The 15,956-nt window shown below is 38.9% G+C and overlaps 1 protein-coding gene across 1 annotated transcript in view; it reads left to right on the top strand.

The window, feature by feature from the left end:
• The first annotated feature begins 2,438 nt into the window (after window positions 1-2,438).
• Window positions 2,439-15,956, top strand: part of MKL2 (MKL/myocardin-like 2) — a 47,841-nt gene continuing 34,323 nt past the window's right edge. Inside the window, exon 1 of the mRNA XM_010145953.1 lies at window positions 2,439-2,592. Within this exon, the coding sequence (XP_010144255.1) occupies window positions 2,439-2,592 (154 nt within the window). The remainder of the gene's footprint in view (window positions 2,593-15,956) is intronic.

Genomic DNA, 15,956 nt, shown 5'->3' with positions numbered 1-15,956 from the left:
CAGCCATTTGACCTGACGAGAGTTTGAATGCACTGTGATTCCCGAACTGTCTTTTCCAGCAGATTTCTAAAATAAAATGTGATTTACTACCCAGATGCCATCCAGATTTCACAGTTTGCGCAAATGAAACACAAATTCCAGTGTCTCAAGTGGCAGGGAAGTGTGTGTTTCCCCCTTTCTAAGACTCTTCTAAGGAAATATACTTTGTCTTTTGAAGTTAAAATGTTTAAAAAATACAAGAAGTGTTTGTCTTCAGCAGTTAAGAAAGATAGCAACCACCTACAATGTGTGAGCACACTTACATAAGGCTGATGCTCTGTACAGGAGTTCTCATTCGCCAGTGCGGGAACGCTGGGTCTGTGCAGGCAGATAAATGTGAACCGAAGCCTGCCTTGCGTGCTGATGCAGTCTTTTGATAGTCTAGTCTGAAGGTTAAGTAGGAAAAGAATTTTGTTCTAGTTTTTACTTTACTACTCGTAAACATTTTGCTGAATTCTGTGTTAAAAAAAACCCCAAACCAACAAACTCACAACAAAAAAAAAAGCCAACAAAAAACCCACAACAACCCCCCCCATTATCTTTAATGTAAAATATGATAGTAGCATGTCTATTAAATTCTAAATCAGATATATTTCCCACTTTTGCATATGATGATTGGATAAAGTATTTACTGTCGAGGATTTTATTTTAAACAAGGTGAACTAATGTTTTCTCCTACTTACACTCCTGAAACAAAAGTTAAGCAAATGGACATGTAACTAATTTAGCAGTGTGGAAGTTACACCGGTATAATTTAAAGCAAGATATTTAGATATCTATCATGGGGAAAAGAGTTAGTCAGAGCTAACATGCAGCATAATAAACGTTAAACCTTTAGTACAAGAAAGTGTTTCTATTAATTTCATATGGATTTAATGGCATGAATACAGCTAATGTGGCTTAATATCTTTGAAAAGTGACTCCAAGACATAACTCATAGCTAATAAATTGTGGATAAAATGCCATGAATACGAGCAGATAAGCAGCTGAATTTTCACTTCAGTTCTGCTCTGAAGAGACTCTTGGTTAATAATGTACTTAATTTGTATGGGTGTGTGGGAGTTTGAGGAGAGTGTAATGTCAGGAAATCAAATGAGAGCTGGGTAAATTATGTGTCTGAAAGCTAAGAACAAAGAAAAAAATCTTGCATAACAGTAAGTTAATGTCTCTTCATTTAATGTGAAAGCAGCAATTGGTAACTGGAAAATAATGAAAAATATGTACTTAACCATCGTCATTGTTCTGCTGAGGTATTTATCAAGCAGTACTTGGCTTATATTTCTTATTTTTAATTTGTCACTTTCAGCAACATGATTCTTTACCCCTTTTTTGTAGTGTAGGCTGTTCTTAGGTCTTGGTAATTTTTTGTTCCCTTGATGTTTTTTAAAATACTAAGTAACACTTGAACTATTTTCAGCATGGTCATTGAAACACACATTCCATTTTTAAAAGTCTTTAAATGCACACCCCAACATGTGTGGTATTTGTATTCAGCATAGCTGAGGTTTGAAATTTAAGGTTGAGTTTAGACAAGCAGTACTGTTTCTTAAGAAAAATAACTAAAAAACCAATTTCACAATAATAAGACATTTACTCAGTTTTATGGATCTTCATGAATTGTTAATATTTCAGATTGTTCGAGTTTCCAAGAATCCAGATTTCACGGAAGTCCATATTGATTCATAGAAATTTTAATGACTTGATAGAGTTCTGTGTACTCTATAAAAAGCCTGTACCAGAAATTCATACTTCTGTCTGTCCTCACTGTAGATTAAGTACCACATTAATGATGGGAAGGAAGGAAATAATTAACTGACTTCTAATCCACTCTGTAGAGAATTTTACAATAAGTAGCTGGTATGCAATAAAACTAATATGAAAACATTAATGGCGAAAAGCCTTCCTTGCTGAAGAGATTGAAGATTAACTAGTTCTGACATAGTTCTTTGGTGGTGTGAATTCCTGTAATAATACCAAAGCTGATTTTTTGACCTGAAGGGAAGTTGTGCGCTGCTTTGAAATAGTAAAAGCTGTTTGTATGTTATCATGTAGTGGTTCAGCATTCTCTAATACAAGCTACTAAAGAAAAGAATGTTTTGCTGATAAACAGATAATGTCACTCGCTAGAAGGTGGGGCACGGGAGCTTCTGGGTGTGCACACCGACAGTTAACACTGTGTCATTTTCTGTCAGAGTGAGCAGAGAAACTGTCCTGCTTCTCAGAACCAAACAACTGCCAAATTGCTTGTGAATAAGCTACATAACTATATTTTTGCAAAGCCTTAATATTTGTGGAAAATTAGTAGATGCTGTATATATAATTTTCGAGTGCCTACTTGTAACCACTACAGTGTGATTAAGAGACCGCTTGCTCTCCCTGTGTCCAGACGATTGAACACAATGGATCACCTGGGGACGGCGGATGCCGAGGACGACTCTGGATCACTAACACGCCTTGCTCCCAGTCCTCATAGCGAAGCAGTTGCGCATGAGTTTAAGGAACTATCACTGCAGCCCAATCAGTACTTACCTCCTCTCAACGAACGGAAGAATGGTGAGTGCAAAAGTGACTGTTCTCCTTTTCTCTACATTGCTTAAATGTTTTAACAGGGAATAATGATGTTGGTTTGATTGCTTCAAATAACATTAATTGACTCTCTTCACTCGTGCTCCCAAACCACATTTTGTAGAGTTAAAGGCGCTACAGTGTTTGTTAGGAAATCTGTCCTGACTAGCTTCACCTGTTGTGGCAGCTTCAAAGCCTGACTTGAAAATACCAGCTGGAATACTTTGTTCAGGAATATAGAATGGAGTTGTTTACATTTGAAAACAGTTTTAAAACCACAGCTAATGTATAATACAAGTATTAGTTGAGTATTTTTGAGAGTTGTATTTATCAGACAAAAAGGGATAATTGTCAAGAACAGGTTTCTTTCTGCAACAGTAATACAGAATTGAAGTTTCACATTGTATCCCAGAAAGTCAAATTCACCACATAGTTTAACGTCGAACAACAAGAACAAGATTTACGTTTGGGGGATCTTTCCAGTGGCTTTCCTCATTGCCGATGTTGGCATGGCAACTTAGGAAAAAATGTTTCCACTGTTAAGTAAGCATCAGAAAGAATTAGGTCCAAATCCAAATGCAGGTTCATTTTTACTGGGGAGAAGGCAGGAACTTTGTGTTTAGTTTTTTTCTTCACGCTAGTATCTTCCAATAATGAAGATATGTTTTTCAGTATTTGTACTAAACAGTGGGAATACTGAAATTATGTAATGAAGTATTTGATTTTTAAAGCATTTTCTAAAGCCAGTTCAGCTACAGTTCGATATTAATTCAGCTGTAATAGTATAAGCATTATGGAATAGGAAGAAAACAATGAATATCCTGGCTTTAGAGTAGGAAGGAAGGGGGTATATATTACTAGGCTGTATGTATATCCAATACCTGGAGACAGGTCCAGGTCATGGTATTCTGTCTCAGGAGGACGTGGAATGTTGTCTATAACCAGGATGCTCCTGTTTACAGGAAGAGGGACTAACTCCGTGGTGCCCTGGGTGCATACCCTCAGTATTATATAGCACTCCCAAGAAAAAAAAACATAAAAACATAATAAAGTATGGCAGAGGAGAGACTTAGGCTTTGCTTATATAAATGTGGAATGACAACCTCTTTGAACAGTTGAGCTTGTCTTTTACTTCCTTATTTTTTGCTATATATGAAGATCCTGAAATGGGGAATACTGTGTTAAATGATATAATATGTTCTAAGTATTTTACACTGTGACATGCAGCTAATTTATTAATATATTGCTCTACATTCTTAATTACTTTATGAAAGGCAGAAAAAAATTACAATTTGGGGGACATTGGTTTTTGTTGGCTACTGTTTGATGTTCAATTGAAAATAGGTATGTTTATACGAGAAGTTTGTTTTAAGATAACTTACAACATTTTACCTTTTTATCAAGGAAGCAGGAGAAATATGATTTAAAGAAAGTTATTTCATAGTGAGGCTAAAAATGCTAATGTTTAACTCAAACCTCATCAAAAAGAGAATGTAGGTGTTTTTGCATCCTCTGGAAAATTTGGTGGCCTTTTTCTAATTGCCCGTGAAACTGAAATGGATGACATGGGTATCTATGTTGAGTCTAAGTCAAACTTTTCATTTCTGAAGGCTACTATCACAAGAATGCACTAAATTAAACAGGAAAAATCCCGTATAAGATGGGAAGCTTGTCAATTCCCCTTTTGACAAGCCTTGCTATGACTGTGTATCACCTTCCCTTAATTTCATTGTTTAGCTACCTTCCTGCCTTTACTAATGAAGTGTCAAATAAGCAGGAAAACAAGGTATGCAGCTTCAGGTACTAAACTTATTCAAGACTACGTCATCTGGCTGGAGTTGGTGAAAAAGTGTTTTCCAGGCCTTTATTAGCACAACCCTATTGCTTTTAAAAATGAAAAGACTCAACAATCTGCAAGGCAGATTGGAAGTCCTGTAACTGGAGGAACTTTTTGTCTGATAGACACGATAAAGTGTTTGATGGAAACTGGTGCATTTTCCTATCCTTTTTAGTTTTATAGATCTTTCTGATGTCGATTAAGCATCACACCACAGACAGAATGCTGCTTTAGTAGGATGTAAATAGTTGCTAAATGAACTTAAGGGGACCCTCCCAGTTCTTTTCCTGTCCTTACGCAAAAGACCTGACAATATCTGACTTTATACTGGCTGCTTTTGTTCCTGAAAGAAATGGATGCTTGTGTTCAAATTGTTTTCTTAAAACAACAAAAAAATGTTAGGGCACTAACATCCTCCAGAGCACCCAAACTCATAATTTCAAATTTGGTAATCTTGATTAATTCAGTTTAAAATAATTTTTTTGTAGAAACGATGAAAGCAAGAAGAAAATTTTTAAAAGTAAAATTTGAACTTGATGGATTCCTATTAAAAGTGGCTTTAATACTTATTCTTTGTTTTTACTTTTTACTGAAACTGGATTTCTTCAGGAATATTTTAAAATGTCACTCTTTTATAAAGCATAAAAGATTTTAGTACACAAATACAATTGCACTTAATAAAAATCTCTGAAATATTTAAGGGGGTTTTGTTGGATATTTTTATGCAGGAAGCATTATGCTTATCGAGAGCTTCGGTGGTGATCCTTTAAACCTTTTGTTTACTTGAGCTGGCCACAGTCCAGCAGAAGGCCAAATGATTCCAGTAGTGTTCTGCGTAGTGTTGTTAAGTTGGCTTGCACAAGTAAGTCCAGAAGCTGCGTTTCAGGCAATGACATCGAAAGCGTGGGAGGCTTATGCTCTGGTTTGGTTTTGTTTACCGTGGAGGTGATCACAGCAGGGTAACAGAAAGGTACAGTGAAATTGCAAGCGTGTGCCTGGTGAGCCAGGAGTCATGTGAGATGTTACTTACTCCTCTTCTCCTGCCCTGTCTGCCCCCAGAGATGACAGTCCTACAGCAAAGCTAGCGTAAGAGTTCAGGGGAGCATAGCTCAGCATTTTCTGGTGCAAAATCTCATGGGTTGGATGAAGGCCCAGAGGAACTGTTGTCCTAGAATTCATGAAGGAACACTTAGATGCTCTGCCAACTCTGTTGAAGAGGTTGTAACTTCCAGTAGAGGATCAATAGCAAACAGTTGGAGGACAAGAGCATCTTAAGCTCTCCAGGCATTTACTACGTGCAGGTGTTTACTCCCTGAATAAAGACAAAGAGATAATTTCTTTGCGGAGTGAGAGAGAGAGGGAGAAGGGCAGCAACATATTCTTGTCTTCTCAAATGTCGTTTTTCAGACAGATGTCTTCCATCATAAAATGTCTGTGAAACACAAATACTAACCAATTGATGCTTCATATTTTAATAGCAGGGCAAGTAATGGGAATTTTCAAGCTGATTTGCTATATAAAGGTTTTATTGCAGGGCTCAAATACTTCAACTGAACCATCTCTGAAGCAAACACTTTGATTATTTGGGGTTAGAACAACACACTGTTTATCAAAGGTAACCTTGTGTATGTATTTGGGTGTAATAACAAAGAATCATCTTTCCAAGATGACACACGTTGCACATTTTTTGTCACAATTTTAAGATTCCCCTTTTACTTCTGAGCCGTCACCAAGGTAACAGCTCTGGGCAGTACTGGATTACTAATTAAATTGAGTTTCTCATTAGTCTGCGTCTTTCTGGACAATTAGGCAATACATACAATGCATTGATCATGTAAACTTGTGCCCTCCTTATTGCACCGTATTATCATGCCTGTTCTCTGGAGGCCAACTCTTGTTCTGCTTGCCAAAAACCAGTAGAAGTTACCTTTTCACTGGTTCTGCTTTTCCCCTTTGTCACCTATTGGGCGGACACCAAGGAATGCCTGTGATGCTGGCAGTCTAGCAGCAGCCACTGGTGTACAGTCCATCTGCCACAGGAGCAGTTGGGCTTCTCACATAAACGGAGGTTGGGAAACAGTGCCGGGGCACAAGAGGCACCCCTGCCGGAGGGACGCTAGGTTGTGTACGCTGTATTTGCGTTCTTAGTCAAAATGCTGTGTTCTTAGGAAAGTGGCACAGGTGAGGCTCTTCTGTGGGAGCAGGAGGGAGAAGATTGATGACTAGGTGGTGTGTAGCTGGACAGCAGTGGAGGAAGAATGACAGAGTAGCTGGCAGCACGGCACAGCTGAAGTACTAGTCAGAACAATATGCTACCCACACATTGTACCGCAGTTTCACGAGCTTCTGTCCGAGAGCCGGGAGGTGGCAAGAGAGGGAAGGATAGGCTATCTGCTGCTGGCAGCAGGAGGGTGGATGGGAATGATGCCGCTTGCAGCCTTCTAAGCTGCGGTTTCAGAGGCACAGGGTGGGAAGGGGTTGCACACGCAGGCACCATCAAAAAAAGGAAACATTGCATGAGCAAAGGTTTTTGCATGCTGGATTAGTACTTGCCCAGAATTGGTGATCATGCCACTTTGACCGGTAGAGGTAGGTGTGACGGTCTAGGTGTCAAGAGCTGTGCAATCATAGTTGTTTGATGGTACGTGTAAAATGCTGTGTTCCACAGCAATCTCCCATGGCTTTGCAGGCGCTTCCTTGACTGTGCCAGAATCTCCCTGTGGCAGTGGCTATGAGTTTATGAAAAAGGGACATGTAATTTACTCTTGCACAGTCATCATCCACAGACAAGAGCCTGGCTGTATTCTTGTAAAATCCGTAAATAACTGGTTGGCTCCTCTACGGGCCATTGACTGCCTGCTTCAGCTCTTTATCTCACCATTGCAGATCGTGAGTGTGCCCATCCTCTGTCCTCTGCTTTGTATGGAGAAATAGTTTTGTTCCAGCTAATGGAAGCAAATGGGAGTCTGCTTCCCTGAACTCAAGACCGGGATACAGGATTACATTCTAGTTGGAGTTGTGCATCTTGTAATGGAGAGGCAGATAGATAGTTTTCAAAATAACTGAATGAAATCTGTATCACATTTAACCTAGTGATACTACTTAAATTTGATGAACCAAACATCTAAGAGAGTCATGGGTGTGTTAGTTTGCTTGTTATTTCTTATCTTCAACTCCCTCACTGTGTAGCACTGGTAACATGCATTCTCGGCATAGCTCTGTGGCTTCTGAACAAATTCTTAATGCTCTGTGCAGTTAATAGGTTTGAAGCTGCAAATTTGATGTGAGGGAATCAGGTGAAATTTGTGACACTTTCCTTTTATCTGGTACATAAATAGGTTAATGTGCTTACACATTAAGTTAAGTTGTTTTCTTGAGAGAGTTGGGAGAGAGAAAGTGGAGAACAGATGGGTAATGGGAAGACTAGAGAACAACGAATGGAAAACTTAGTTCTGATTAAAAGGATACATTGGCACAGAAAATAATTTAAAATGTCAATTTACTTTCATAGTCATTAACTTGAAAGTAATGAGATACGGAGAGCAGCATACAGATACTCTGTTTAACACCACCACATCCACAACAACAAAAAAGCCCAATCAGATCCCCCCTAAAACCTCCGAGTACATGTATTCTGAAAGACCTATCTAGATATAGAAGTACTGTACAATGTAGATAACGTTACAGTAGAGGCGTGTCTGTGTGTGTATAGTGTAGTCTGTTTGTACTCTGTGTGTAGAAGAACGATTGTCCAGAGAGGCTGTGGAATCTCCATCCCTGGACATCCTAAAAATCTGACTGGGCATAGTCCTGGGCAGCCTGTTCCAGCTGCCCCTCCTTGAACAGGGCGTCGGGCTAGGGGATCTCCAGAGGCTGCTTCCAGCCTCAGTGGTTCTGTGGTTTGCCTTTCCTTTAAGGTTTTAATAGTCCATGGAACATTCAGTGCAAATATTCTACCAAATAATCCTTTGTAAGAATCACGCAGCATATTGTAATTAATATATATTTGTTTCTGTGTTTTGGGATTTTGGGGGGGGAGTTGGTTTTGGGTTTTTGTTTGGTTGCTTTTTTTTTTTTAACAGAGTGGTTTTTTCAGTAGAAAAAACAAATGTCTTTTAACATGTGGATTCTTTTGGTCTTCCTGTAAATATTTAATATTGTCTTATCTGTTATGAGATGAGAGCGCAAACTGAGTAGGTACTGATTTCCCAGTGAGTCTGTCTTTGTCATTGGTTCTGCCAGTTCCCACAATCCTAGCATTCCCAGGGCATCAGTCAGTGTCTACAAGGAACAATTTTCAAATATTAAAGCATGTGAAAAGACATACAAGCCAAAACTCAGAGCTCTCTAGGGACTGTGACCTCTTAAATGGAATATATTCTGACATTTTCACAGGCTACATGAAAGAATTCCAGCAGGGTCATACCACTTGGTAAACTTCTAAACAAACATTCTGTCATTTTCGTTTGATTTATAGATTTTTTTTTTTTTTTTTTAATTATCTGCTTAAGAATTCCAGCAGGGGCATACCCCTTGGTAAACTTCTAAACAAACATTCTGTCATTTTCGTTTTATTTTTAGATTTTTTTTTTTTTTTTTAATTATCTGCTTATTGTGACGAAATTAACATGGGAGACATGACCTGTGACTGCCTCAATTTAAGGCATCTGGTATATGTGAAAAGATCCTGTTAGTGGGCTTGGCATCTGAGTGATTACAGGAGATATGGGAAGTATGTTTTTCTTTAAAGAGATCTCTTGATCACACTGTTTTATTCAGACTTTTTTTCTCCTAAAATTCCTTGTGGATAACTAAATGCAGAGCTAGGAGGAATGTTGAGTTAATTTTAAATTCCACTGTATAATTGGTTTAAATTGTTAGAACTAAATTCTAGCTCCACATGTTATCGTTGAAATGTTAGCTTGTGATACAGCCACTACAAGAAGGTAATGTAGGCAAACAGAACTGGTAAGTGATTTTTAAATGGATGTTCTAGTTTGTGTAGTCAGAGCACTGTTTTCCTGTGTGAAGAAATGATTACACCATGATGAACTGGATTATCCTAACACATTATAAAGCATCAGGAAAATTATTAAGGTGTGTATAAAGCCAAGATTAAATAAATGTTTGAATAATTAAGCTTCTTTTCCTACTTCAAAATCTCGTGATAGAGAAATAGATTAACTACCTACAGCTGGTGATTTTTTTTTTAGGTGGTTTTTTTTTGTCTAGAGTTTAAAGTCATCTGTAGGGTTTGGGGTTTTATATAGGATTGCAGTGGAATGAGCTCCATATGATGTGAAGAATTGGAACATACTAAAGCAATTGTTGCTTAGTTACTTCATGTTTAATGAGGTTGTGAAGTTGCTCACAGTGATCACACTCACCGGAGCACTGACACCTAAAAAGATAATGGCTCTATTCTCAGTGGCAGACAAGCAGGCACTGTCGAAGGGTACAGTTCACCCACTTGTATACAATATGTACAATATATACAACTTAAATCAACTGAAATTAAATGAGATGTACTTTATCCTCTGATGATGTGAATTCCAACAGTTACTTTTGATAGAAAGAAAAAGCTTGTTGTGTCTTTTACTTCAGCTTCTGGGTTTGGTACACTGATGCTGTTTGTAATTTGCTTTAAACCAATAAGTAACTGAAAGATACAAGATGCGCTGCTAATGAGTTTCTTTTAGCTGAAATAAATACTTATGTTTTGTTGTTTGATAGGAACTAGTGTTTCAGCCACTTTTGTTTCTAAGTCACAGGTTTCTCTGTGATCTTCAGTGTCATTTAGCTCTTTGTACTGTTAACAATAGAACAAATCTTTGGAAACAGGTACATGTTCAAATCGGAGAGGTTATACATCCAGTGTTTACCTTGGAAATGAGTAGTTCTCTTCATTTCAAATCCTTCTATATTTAAGTGGACAGCAAAAGATGAAAACATAGTAATCTGAAAAAACTTTTTGGTGTGCTTTTTAATAATGCTATCAATTTCAAATGACAATCCAAATTCCAGCTGCTTTTTAGGAACTGAACACAAAAGCATTTCAAACTGTAAATGAAGCATTCAAAAAAAAGAACAAGTAAGTTACTATTGTTTCACTAATACTTCTTCAAAATTTTTGTTACAGGACAAAATGAGTCATTTGAATGGGAAAGTATTAAATTCCTGCCTTTGAAATATTTCACCAGTTCTTTTAAGATAAATGTGGAACTGGAATCCTTTAAAACCAACAGTGGAAGTAACTGCTGTACAGAGCAGTGTTTATCTGTCAAAACAGTGACCTTCAAGTCAGGTATTATCCAAACATAGGAATTATGTTTAAAGTATCAACATGGTATCCTGGTGGCTAATGACAGGGCTTCTCCTTTTGCAAGAGCTTAAAAAATTGCTGTCATAGTCTTGCAAGTGCACATATAAATCTGAGAAGTAGGTATGGTGCTTTAAGAGGGAACCGTTCCAGGAGGGTTACCAATTTATTGCATTTAGCAGGGGAAAGGGAGCTCTCAAGTGGCGTGTGGACTGGCTCTCTGCGGATCATGAGGCGGCACTTTGCCTGGATTGACATGGGACCTGTTCATGATTGGAAGACGCTTTTGAACTACTGAGTGTTGTTAGTTAGCAGATGTATTTAGTACCTGAATGTGATAACCAGCCTTTCTTTTCCTCCTAGTACAGTTCTTTGGTATGTGAGAAAGTCGCTTATAAAAACATGCACTTTTCCCATGTTACAGTGCTGCAACTACAGATACTGAGCTGGTGACTGTGAGATGCCCCCAGGTGCCTGTGAAACTGTCTCAGAATTTTAGACTTTCCTAATAGACATGTTGAGACATGATGATTATTTCTTCTTTGAAGCATTATTACTAAAAATAGTAGAACTATATTGTTGATCACACAAGGAGCGAGTATATCCAAATTAACAGTTGAGCTTGGATTAATATATACTCAAGACGGCTGGGAAAACAAGATGTTGTTGGAATATGAGTCTTTTTTCATGACGTGGGGGATAAATGTCGTTCTTCATGCAGGGGTTTAAGAGAAACTGTTCCCTGCGCAGAATGTTCAGGCATTCTTAATATTCACAGTACCACTGCATCTGAACAAAAACTGTTTTCTTCTTCTCAAGGCACCTCTTCTTCCTACTTAGTTGTTATGTCTGCCTCCCCCCGCCCCCAACTATGCAATATTGTATAGCATTTATTGGTAACTGCAGTATTTGGTTGGTATGGAAAATAGGCGACATCATTTTGACTGGTCTCTCCTAGTCTGCACGAGAATTTAATCATTCGTATTTTCCATAAATTCCACGATTCCTGTTTTTCTTCATGAAGTTATTTGCAAATTACAATTGAGATTTTGATCAGACTTCTTAAAGGTGTTTCAGAATATTAATCTGCATGTTACCTTGTATTGAACTGGGAGACGAATTTGAAGCAAAATATGAGGCTTACCTCCAAATGGCAGAAGCATAAGCATATTCGTTTCTGTAAATTCTGCTGTGGAGCAGGTACCCTTGAAAAAGGGGAGGAGTGGATAGCAAGAACTCCATGCTACTAAAGCTCATCTTTCTGAACAGGTGAGAAGCATTCATGAAGCTTTGAACTCCTGTTACCCAGCGGCTCTTACTGTGACCCGGCATTCACTTGAGCACTTGTCACTCTTAAGTTACGTAAAGCACTATAAACAGACGGGAGTGGATAGAACTGCTTTCAGAACCCTAACATTTGAAGGAAACTGTATTAGTCCTTGGGTTCTTTCATTACACGCTTCCTTATTAGTATGTTGGGTTTTTTAATTCCAAAATGCTTGTCCAAATAATTTTGAAATTACTTCAGACCAAAGCACTAATTTTTCAGAAAATGTGTGAAATGCGCTGCACCCTTCCCATAGAACAATTTCCGCTGTTCTGTATTGTTGTACCGTTACAATATAAGTAATCCATCCAAATGCTTAATTTCTCCATTGGTACAAGAAAAATGCGGAGTTACAGGTATATCCATAACTGTGTGATTCTGTTTATTGACTCTGTCAGATTTTCATACACGTTTTGTAAGCAGTTTCTCTTTGTATTCTGTTTGTCTGGATTATTTTTTTCTTCTGAGTCAGTGGAGTTTCTAAACAGTAATTTTGTTTCTTAGGTGTAGTAAATGTTCTGGCTGCAGGCAGTGAGGCGGTTCATTTGATTTATCAAGTCGTTCTTCCACAGTAATTTTTGTTTTCTTGTGTTCAGTAAAAATCTCTGCAAAAGCAGATGTATTGGAATAGTCTATAATTTGTATGTAAGCAAAATTGAATTGGGGTGTATATTATTATATAATAATTTTTATAAAAATGGCGTGCAAACAACAAATCCTAAGACTGAGAAAGCTGCCTCAAATCATTTATGCTTGAAGAGTTTTTGTTTTGCCTGTATTTTCAGCTCCTTAGGCGTCAGGAAGTTGATATGGCCTGGTAAGCTCACGCCTCCTTTGAATCTGCAGCTCTGCGTAGATCTAGGTCTCCCTCCTCCCAGCAGCAGGGAGATGGGGGGGGCTGTGTCAGGCAGCCCCACACCCCCCAGTATCAGTGGCTTGCCCGGGAGTGCACTGTTGAAGTGAAGAGTCAGTGTTGAACCATGGTCTTGCAGAAAGAAAGACCCAGAGGCATGCGGTTTTTTTCTAGTTTACACTTTTAGAAGTTCTGCACTAGTGTTTGTCGTTGTATAGAGATCTTTTCAAATCAGATGCTATAGAAGTGAAACCGTTTTCTGAGTGGAGATGTCCCTTACAGTTTCAGGCTGAAGGATTTAAAATATGAAGCAGGGGTGTGGGAAAAATGTATAACGATAACATTTTTAGGCCAAAGGGAGGGGAAAATACACCTGCTAGAGTTACTTGTTGATGTGTAATAACTACTTAAAATTATGTATATTTTATTTTCTCTAAGTACATGAAATGCAAACTAGTCTGCTGTTCCCTCGTGGCCCAAGCCAGCTAATTAGAGGTATCCATTTCCCCATCTTCGATGTTAACACTGGAGTTGATGACTGACGTAAGATAAATGGGATATGCTGGAGAGAACGGCAGATCAGAAGCTCTGGGAGGAAAAACTCTGAAAACTGCTGGGAATAATGAGATGTGGAACTGCAATGCAAAAAAGGAAAACAAAATATTTCAGGTTTATGTATTTACAATAAGGAACAGAATCTCTCTTGTACTGCAGGGAGAGACATGGAAATAATCACTGTTTTCCCCACCTACCTCTGCTAGGTAGCTGTCTGTAACAAGACCTGGGGCTGGGGCGGGGGGTAAGGTTCTTCAGCATAACTTTTTCAAAGGCCACTGTGCAGCTTTGCTTACTGGTGAAACTTGATGAGTAATGAATGTGCCAGTCAGGCAAAGATAAAATATTTCTGCTGCCTGCAGCAGCGTCCAGACTAGGGGGAAGGGGGAAAGGAGAGAGTCCTCAGCGATAGTTTGGCTTAGGTATCAGCGAATGCTGCTCCTTCAGCAACTGCTGGATTTATTTTTAACTGCTTGACTCATTCGATGTCAGATGATTGACCATCAAGCTGTATATTGAAAGACGAATGTGCAGAGGAAGCAAGCGTAACTAGAGGAAAAGGAGGAGTGGTTGTCGGGGAGAAGAGGTGGGATTTGGGAGTTCTGCTTGACACGCTGTGTGCCTGCTGCGTGAGCGAGTTACAGGCTCCACAGCAGACGGAGTGCTGCGGGTCAGCCTAGGAAGGGAAGGATGATGGCTGCTTTTGGCTGCACAAAGGCGCAGTTGCTCATTCATTAGGAGACGGGACCTGGAGGCAGTGTTCGTGACAGCAGTGTACTGCTTGGTGAAAAATTGATTATTTTTTTTTTCCCTCTGCTGGATGTTGCCATTCTAAAGGATTCTCATCATGATTGATAGCTCCAAGAAGCAGCAACAGGGCTTTTCCGAGATTTTACCTGCAGGAGACGTTAAACTCCTGAAGGAGAAGGAATGCCTTGAAGTGAACAGCCAGAAAAGTCTCAAGGAAGGTCAGTCACTTGCTGGTTAGGGGACAGAAAATGCAAAAGTACAGCATTTGTGGTGCAATGCTGTATGTCAGGAGGAATTTTGGTACATTAAATGAAGTATTGTTTTCCCTCTTAAATTATAAAAGCTAAATTTAGAATTTACAGGAGGCTATTAAAATAATGATAATGGCATGATAGAAATTGTAGTGAGAGGCAAAACGAGTGATTAAGTACTCTTCAGAGTAGCATTTAGTGCTGAATTGATGAAGTACCCTGAAATTGTCCTGTAAATGCTGTGCAAAATGTTTCAGAATGTTACTGTTGAAATAAATATAATTAAATAAATGTCATTAAATATGACACTATTAAAATTAGAACCCTACAGAGCTTTAGTTTCAGGCGTTTTACTACCTCATGTTCAACAGTGCTTTTCTCAGCTACTGTCCTTCTCTAGAATTCCCTTCTGCCCTCGTACTTTAGATTTGACTCTCCCTTCCAGATTTACGCTTTTCAAATTACATTTTGTCTCCCTAAATGATTGTTTTTAGACTGTGGATTAAACCGATGTAATGAACGAGCATTAGTCTGAAGATAGTTGAAGAGTTGCGTAAAGCTGACAAGTGGTATTGTACCGGATTCAGTTAAAGGAGTGTTTGTTAGGCTGGGGCCAGAATACTGCTGCGACAGGCGCATTGTCTTACTCCTCCTAGCTGGAGGTGTTCTAGCTGGCCTGTGTTAGAGAGGAGAGGAATGAGACCTCCCGAGGTCGGCTGCCAGCCCGGCACAGAACAGCTTGTTAACTGGTGTGTGTTAACATACCAGGCTTTTTGCAGTTCAAGACTCAAACTCCAACTTCTTAATCAGAACCAAACTGTATTTGTAATAGACAAACTCCTTCTTTCCTTTTATAGCGCTCTGCCTTGGCTTTTACTCCAGATATCTCCGGATTGTCTGGTGATTTGGAGATTCTACGTGAGATCATGTCTGATCAGAATTTAAATGCAGGATTTGTTTTGGGGTTTTGTTTGTTTTTTAAATTTGGATCCTAATGTTTAAAATAGCAAAAAGATAGCCCACATGCATCATTGACTGTAACTGACAGTTTATTTTAAAAAACCGTTTACTTAGCTTTAGGTTAGGGGTAGAGAAAACACTGACTTTTATATAATGATGTACCAATACCAAAGGTTTCTTACTGATCGGAAGGACAGATCATAAGAAGTTGAGTGTTGATGCATGTGGCTGGGTCTGAAAGGTTCTGCTGCCTTTACAGCAGGCAAGTACTGATTGAAAGACAGTGATTGAAGGTAAAGGGCCAGCAGGGCTGCCTTTTTCATGTGTTTGCCTTGCAACTCCCCCGGCCCAGTTAAACCTGCTGCTGCTACCTCTGAATCTCTGTGCGGCAACAGGAGTAAGGCGGTGAGGAAGCTAAGAGAGACAGAGGAGTAAGCATACTGTGGTGGGAAATACTGTAGAGGGGAAAAAACCCTAACGAACCCAAGCTACCAAGAAAT

This window comes from Buceros rhinoceros, unplaced genomic scaffold (assembly GCF_000710305.1).
Source record: "Buceros rhinoceros silvestris isolate BGI_N320 unplaced genomic scaffold, ASM71030v1 scaffold37151, whole genome shotgun sequence".
Lineage (NCBI taxonomy): Eukaryota > Metazoa > Chordata > Aves > Bucerotiformes > Bucerotidae > Buceros > Buceros rhinoceros.
Note: the sequence above shows the minus strand (reverse complement) of the source record. Positions and strands in the feature narration are given on the sequence as shown.